Raw genomic sequence first — 7,935 nt, 5'->3', positions numbered from 1 at the left:
TCTCTTGCAAGAACCAAACTTTTACTTTTGCTGCTGCTGTTACCCGCATACATGGCTCACCACGTGACGAAGCCCCAGGGGAAGAATATGGCAGCTTTACAATTATACCTCAGAATTTTAAAATTAAAAAAAAAAAAAAAGCACTTGAGGTATCCATTAAATTAGAAAAAGACTGCAACAAAGCGGCCAGTTTTCCAGTTGGGAAGAGGAAAAGAGCCACAGCAAATGCACACCATCGATGTTCAGCCATCAGCGTCCAAATCTAAGGTAAATGCTGACTCACAGGGAATTTTCTTCTAGGAGCTTCTAGGAGCACAAACTTTCAAACCTCTGCGAAGATGAGCTATTTGGAATCTACAGAGGGCTGACACAAAGGATCAAGGGGGATGCCATGCTCTTGTGTCACACCTGCAAGAAAGCGGCTCTCCTCAAGGTCAGAATGCCACTCTCAAAGGCTTCGGCGTCTAGCCAGGTGCCCCCATTGTAAGCTTCACCACTTACAAAGGGAGAGGTGGCACTTCCTGGCTCAAACATGAAATGGATGCCCCTTCTTTCACAAATCTTCAATCTGAGGTCTCCTGGGCCTCAACAGAGCACACAATGTTAACAGCTTACTGACTCTGCAGGCCAGCTAACCTCTCATGTATGTCATGGAAGAGACTGCACCCTAGGCTATGCAGGTAAGAGGACTGCAGTCCTGCTGTGGTGCAAACTGGACACCTTAAGCACACTGTGCATTAATGTTCAGCTCCCCTCTGCAGCTAGAATCTGACAATGAAAAACCTCATCCTTCCTAGTGCGAAGAGTCAAATTTGGATAAAGAGGGGACTGGAGAGGTGACAGGTTAATTGGGGGCTCTTCCAGAGGAACCAAGTTCAGTTCCCAGCACTCACATTAGCTTGTTTACAACCACCTACACCTTAAGGGGGAAATAGCACTCTCTTCTGGCCTTTGTGGGCACCACTTTCACATGTACATACTCCAACTCAGGCACAGACAGACATGCCCCCCATTATTAAAAATAAAATGTTCTTTAAAATTAGATTAAGAAACGAAGCCATGATTGAAACTATTTCACAACAGAAACCAGAAGAAACTCTGATCGTCACTTTGTTAAAATCAGGTCTCCAGTGCTGTGGAATAACCCTCTTGTACACTGTAAAGCTTTGCCACTCAAATAGGCTTAATAAAAAGCTGACTGGTTGGACAGACAGGAAGCATAGGTAGGATGACCAAACTGAGAATATGGGGAGGAAGAGCAGAGAGAGGACTCACAGAGATAAGCAAGTTGGGAAAAAAATACCAAGCCATGCAGTAAAGCATGGATAAGAAATGTGGGTTAGTTTAAATCTAAGAGTTAACTAATAACAGCCTGAGTTATTTTATTAGCCAAGCATTTGTAAATAATATTGAGTCTCTGTGTTGGTTATTTGTGAACTGACGGGTGGGAAAGAAAAGTCCACCTACAGCCCTGAATTGGCAAGATGGTTCAGTAAAGGTGCTTGCCACCAATCCCAAGCCCAACAACTTGAGTTTGATCCATGGGACCCATAAGTAAAGAAAACCAACAGCTGTCCTCTGGCTTCCACATACTACCTGTGGCACAAGAATACCTCTCCTCCCCCCATTAAAAACAAAAACTAAACGACAGGTTCCTGATAAAGAGCACACACCCAGAGTTAACACAATACCAAGACAAAGAAAAATGGCAAGAACAAGTTGCAGGTGCTGTCCCTCTTCCTGGCTGTCCTAGTGAATGCCTGTTAAGTGTCTGGGTAAAGGGAAGGCAGGAGACAGTGGATGCCAAATCTTACAAAGTCCAAACTCAGGGCAAGAAATTTCAATGCTATTTTGCAGGTTTGAATCTGTATATGAAGACAATTCAGAAGGCTGCATCCCAATCCTGAGTCATCAGCAAAGTTGTCTTTGTGAATTTCGAGGTTTAATAATAGTCCCCAACCCTTTCTCATCAGTTCCAATTCATAAATAGAACTCTAAAGTCATGTATATAATGGACCACTCTTACTCTAATGGACTCTAGGTAGTTCATGCAGTACCTAAAACCTAGTTCTCTGAGGAAGTACAAAGTGAAAGGAGCCATGACATTTCAATACTCAGCTGAGCAAGCCTATTCAACTACTGTGACAGCCAACAGATGTGAGGACATGCAGGTAGAGGATTGTCCATGCTGGGCTGGCAGGGACAATGGTATCTCACTCGACTAAGTAGAAAACATATCATTTTAAGGCAATCTTAGGTGTCGAGGAAATATCAGACCCACCTGCTACATGGTTTACTGAATCCAGTCTTCAAAGGCAGCTGTCAATCTGGAATGGCTGCTTCTCTGAAACACCGCAGGCTGGAAACTGGTGCAGGACATAGGACAAACCACTCAGCATAAAAATTAGTACGAGAAGGCAAAGCCTGGGCCTAAGAAATTCACTTCTAATTATACGATATAACTTAATTTCTTTAAGAACAACATTGGACTAGGTATGGTGGTATATGCCTGCAATCACAGAACTCAGGAGGTGGAAACAGGGGGATTAGGAGTTTGGGACCAACCTGGGCTACATGAGAGTGTCAAAAAAGGGGGGAGGGGAGGCAGGAGAGATATTTGGTCTGGAAAGTGTCTGGTGCAGGACTTGAGTCTGGATTTCCAGAACACATGGCTGGCTAGCCTAGCTGAGTTGGTGACTGCAAAGCTCTTTTGTTTCAAACAGAACATGAAATCAAGATACACCCGATTCCTACCTCCAGGTGCACTCCCACTAACAAGTACACATAGAACACATACAAACCCAACTGAAGAACAAGTACACACAGAATACATACAAACCCACCCGGAGAGCAAATGGATGAAAAGCAACTTTGGAACAAGTTCTTAATAATATAGAGAAACAAAGGCCTGGATTCTAGAGACCAAGACAACTCTAAGTTCAAAATACTTTTTTGCCAGGGTGGTGGTGACTCATACCTTTAAGCTCCGCATCTAGGAAGATAGTCATGAATTTAAGGCCAGTCTGGGCTAAAGCGAATCTTTGCCTCAAAATACAGACATACACACATGCATCAATTCATGTGTCTACAAAAAGATGCTTCAGAGGATATTATACTACTGATGACTGAAGTGGTTAGCACTGAGAGCTAGACAAAACAGGCTAAGTCTGCACACCCCTAAAATCCTGACACAGCCCCCCCCCCATGCCTTGTCCTGCCTTCCTCTGCAAAGGAGGAAGGAAAGGACTATTGGTAACGAAATGACAGAACACGCTATCAGCAAGGCCCTTCCTAAGGATCCACTCGAGTCTCCTTAGTGTCAAATGATTTCACCACCAGGTTTTAGCTGCACCAAGAGAAGAAGGGAGAACAAGACCCCAAGTTTCCCACAGGGTCAGTTTACTCAAACACAGACTTGATTCACTGGCCATCGGTACCCAACCTTCAGACTAAACTGTTCCTTTTTCCAGAAAACATTTGCTGAGTTGCACCTTCAGTACACATCGGTGAGCCATGTGCGTTCAGCAAGGAAAGTTATGAAAGCCAGACTGAATCCCAAGGCCCATTCCTTTCTCTCACTGCAGTCTCCCCCACCCCACCCAAAAGCCTGGCAGGCCTGACCCTCAGCCACACAGTAAGCACTGTGGCTCTGGCAGCACCAAGTCCTGAAGCTACCAAGTACCAACTATTCTAACAGCAGAGGAATGCATGGATTTCCCCAACCAAGCCTTAAACACGAGTTACGTTTGTCAGAATTAGTAACAGAGACATTTTAAAAACTATTTAAGAACATTATTAATTCTCTACTTAGTATGAATTAAAATTACCAAGAGACAGACATGGGTAATAAAGGCATCTTGTACTACCAAGTCTCACTGACTGGTATTTAAGTATGAATGAAAGCACTATAGTCAATAGTCAAAGGATAGGGAGGTTAGAAAATATTCAAGACACATTATTGAGTTCTATATATAGTAAATGTTTTAAGTTTAAAGTCACAATTAACTAACATTTCTCATTAATATCACATCAGAAACTAACACTTAGGCACACGGAATACTGACAGCTTTTCCTTCCACCGACTGTACTACTGTCACTGTTTAAGCAAACATACATTTCCTTCTGTTGCTATCAAACCTGACATTGCCATGTGTGGAAATGCCATCTGACTTCAGAAAGAGAGTCAACACAGCAGCACAAAGTTCAGTCAGAAGTTGCACATAAAGGGTTTATTTTGAATGTTTTAAGGAAGGATAGAGTTACATCATAATTATAAAAATTACTTACAGAATTAACAGTTATACTGTGTATACTTCTAAATGCAGAGAACAGGGAACTGTCTACACGTATAAAATAAAGTTAAAATTAAAAATGAATTCAAGCTCAAAAAAATGAGGTCATTTATCTAGTTTTAAATGTGAACACGAAGACCTCTGAACTCTATTCATTCGCTCGAACTGCACCAATGATGGAGAATACACAGAGTGCAGCATTCCCAAGGAACACAGAAATTTCAACCACGATTATTTTATGAGTAATTTTTCCTGTGTCATCTTTGGAGGACTCTCATCTCTTGGACAATCAGCATTAAGTGTTTTCAGGCACTACAATCTGTGACAATCAGCGCAGTCTTCTTTCTAATGGGTCAACAGTGTTCAGAGATTCAGGCCCAATGCACTTCAGGGTTTGGCACATAAAACAAGAAAAGAAATGAAATCTGGCTTAGAAGCAACTGTGATTTTTAGAGCGTGCACAGTCCCTTCGAATGCTGTGTGACATATACAACTGGAATCACCTGTCGGCGCTACGACTGCTTCACCAGTGCGTCTTTACCCTACAACCACTAGAACAGCACAGTAAGCAAATATACAGGAAACCAAAAGCAAATCCAAAGAAAGAAAGAAAGAAAGAACCTAAGTCTCTTTAACATGCAATTTTACTTAGTTACATTGAACATTCTACTTAGAAGAGAGCATGCAAAAAAGGATGGTCTGTTTTAAGGTTCTTCTCTGAAGTTTACGTGGCAGCCTGACGTCACATACGCACGCACACACGATACGATACTAGAGCAGGTAAGTGAGGAAGGCCAATAAATTTTATACACAGATTCACGCCTTGTGTTGCCACAAGCCCCATAATTTTGGAAATTAATGTTGAACTCCTAAATGAGGAATCAACACTCAGATACCAGAACAATGCAAGCAATGCATGCAGATCTGAACTGTGAGCCTAAGGGAAGCCTGAGGTGGCAGGCTCAGGAGGAGAGTCAGTCACCATTCAGGGTGGTGGAAGCCACCAAAAGAAGAGTGGGGGAGGGATGGAAAAACAATAAAAATACAAACAAACAAAAACCTTCCCCTTCCCTCAGCCTTACGTAAAGGCAATAAATGGAATAGTGATCAAAGTTATCACCAACATCATGTTGTATTCCTTTGGACCAGGAGTTCACAGGTAACCAAACTAATGTGGGCTGCTTGCAGAAAACCACAATGCAATCATCAGATAATGGCAGACACATCTAAACAGATCCAGCCCTCGGGACATTTCAAAATGAACATTCCTTTCCAGTCACCATGCTATGTTCTGCACTGTCAGTCCATGCAGGACACACTCACCCACCTGCGCCACAGGAGTCAGACTCAGCTCAGATTTACATGCATGACGACACCTGGTCACATACACTAGAAGCACTGAAGAATAGGGTATATCACACTGCATTGAGAAGCTTGTCCCTGGGTCCCTTTGGGGAAACACTGAGCACAGGGTGATTGCAGCCAGGGACAGAACTGAGGTACTGTGTTCACATGGTGAGCAGTTGTGACCATCCAGAAGCATGAGGCTGTTAGCCTCATGAAGACTACATGGGTATCCAGTAACCATGCTCCTTGAATCATGGAATGATTTCTTACATCAGGAAGAGCCCCAACAAGGTAGCAGACCTACACTAGGCCAAAGCTCTGGTGTGTGCTTGACAGTATCAACATCTGTCTAGCCACAGAAAGGATTTTCAATCTCTACAAGAGACTGGTTTTACAAACCATCTTTCTCCCAGCTGACAGGTCACTGGGGATCTTCCAAAACAAGTGAGACCAAGCAGATGTTAGGTGAGTCAACCAATCACATTTTCAGTTCCATCTCTGCTTCAAACAACCTTACAGAACAAATCACAAATGCACCCAGTGGCCAAGAGATGCTATTCACCCACAAGTCAGCTAGCACGACAGCCTTCCACCATAACATATAATGCACATGCAAAACCCAGGGCCACGGAGGGAATAAACCCGCATGAACAGCACACCTGGTGCAAGAACAGACACTGCCACAACAGGGTCAAGGCAAGAAGCCATTTTTGTCCAACATTCACTGTGGAGGGGCCAGGAGGAAGAGGAGCAGGAAGGGAAGGGGAGAAGAGGCCTTCTGACCACAATCATATATCAACAATTAACAGTAATAAAAACTAAAAAGCCCCAGAGAACTTAGCAGAAGGCAACAGTGCCATACTTTAAAACTTACCACTTCTAATACCAATGTACTGTTTTTGCAGGAATTTACCACATATACAAACCACTGTTATATTGTTGCCTTCTAAATCCATGTACTAAAATCCTGATGACTGGAAGCATACAAATAGACCAATGTGCCATCCACAAGCACATTGACATTGTTCCATGTGAACCAAGGTCCTGGGCTTTATTTTAAAAGTACTGATGATTAAAGAGTAACAACAGCAATAATAATAATAATAATAATTATAATAATAATAAAGGAAACAAGAAACAAACAAAACATAGAAAACAAAGCTTCGAATTGAAGGCAGCCTTTTACCCAGATTTCTCAACAGTTTACTAATTTCTACTGTGGGTTGTTGACTGTTTATGGCTAATTTATACCTGGACTCATAGCTAAAAGCCTCCAGATTGAAATGGTACTCTGAATTCTGACCTTTGAAACAACCTAATGTCCCTGTGTGCTTTCCGTGCCCAAATTTAATTTTAAACAAAGTCATATTATAAATATGCCTGACTTGGATCAAGCACTCCTGTTGAACTGGAGAAAACATTATCACCCCCCAACCCCACTCCACAAGGAAAGGAGTACCAGTGGTGAGTGCCTGTGTGTGTGTGTGTGTGTGTGTGTGTGTGTGTAATATATACATAGGCACACAGATGCAGATCTAGACAGGTAGCTATAGATACATAATCTCTCAAAAAAGGCAGTAACAAAAATAACAAACTATGCTTGCATTGTGGCAGCAGAATAAGACAGTGTGTCAAAGTGATGGGGAAAATGGTTACAACTTATCCAGATTTAAATGACTATGATACTAGCTTAACTTTTACCACCTTGCTTGTAACCCCCAACAGACAGCCTTCTTGTAAGGGGGAGGACCCCCTCATACAGATGCCTTGAAGAGGGAGGACTCCCCTCACAGATGCTCTGAAGAGGGAGGACTCCCCTCATAGATGCCTTGTGTTCGAATCAGTCTGCACTATTCAGAACAACACCAGCTCTGCTGGTGGAGATTGTGGGTTCGCAGGGACATCTAAGCTTTCATTAAACTGGAAAGCAATCAAGTCTTTATGTCTACAAATTATACATTTAATAGTTCCACAAATTTGGCAAAGTTTGTGATGATATCTAGGATGTTTTCACCAAATCGTAGACGTAAATATGGAAGTCATCATCAAACTTGATGAAATAGACAGAGGGTTTGGCCTCAACTTGGTGGATGACCATGCCAGTCCTTTTCGAGCCATCTTCTTTGGCATATTCCACTTGCTTGCCTACCAGGCTGTCCACAACTTCTCCTGGCTCCCTTTCTGCTGGAGGCGAATCATCTGTATTTAAAAAAAAAAATAAAAAAAATCAAGTCAATATTTAGATATATCACTACCGCATTTAGCAACAAAAATAAAGAAGATATCCTGAGTTCGC

General features: G+C 42.4%; 1 protein-coding gene across 1 annotated transcript in view; it reads right to left on the bottom strand.

The window, feature by feature from the left end:
- Positions 1 to 4,202: 4,202 nt before the first annotated feature.
- Spin1 (spindlin 1) overlaps positions 4,203 to 7,935 on the bottom strand; it is a 50,234-nt gene continuing 46,501 nt past the window's right edge. Inside the window, exon 6 of the mRNA XM_038334578.1 lies at positions 4,203 to 7,838. Coding sequence (XP_038190506.1) covers positions 7,639 to 7,838 — 200 coding nt within the window. The 3' untranslated portion in view covers positions 4,203 to 7,638. The remainder of the gene's footprint in view (positions 7,839 to 7,935) is intronic.

The sequence above is a fragment of the Arvicola amphibius genome, chromosome 6 (assembly GCF_903992535.2).
Source record: "Arvicola amphibius chromosome 6, mArvAmp1.2, whole genome shotgun sequence".
NCBI lineage: Eukaryota > Metazoa > Chordata > Mammalia > Rodentia > Cricetidae > Arvicola > Arvicola amphibius.
Note: the sequence above shows the minus strand (reverse complement) of the source record. Positions and strands in the feature narration are given on the sequence as shown.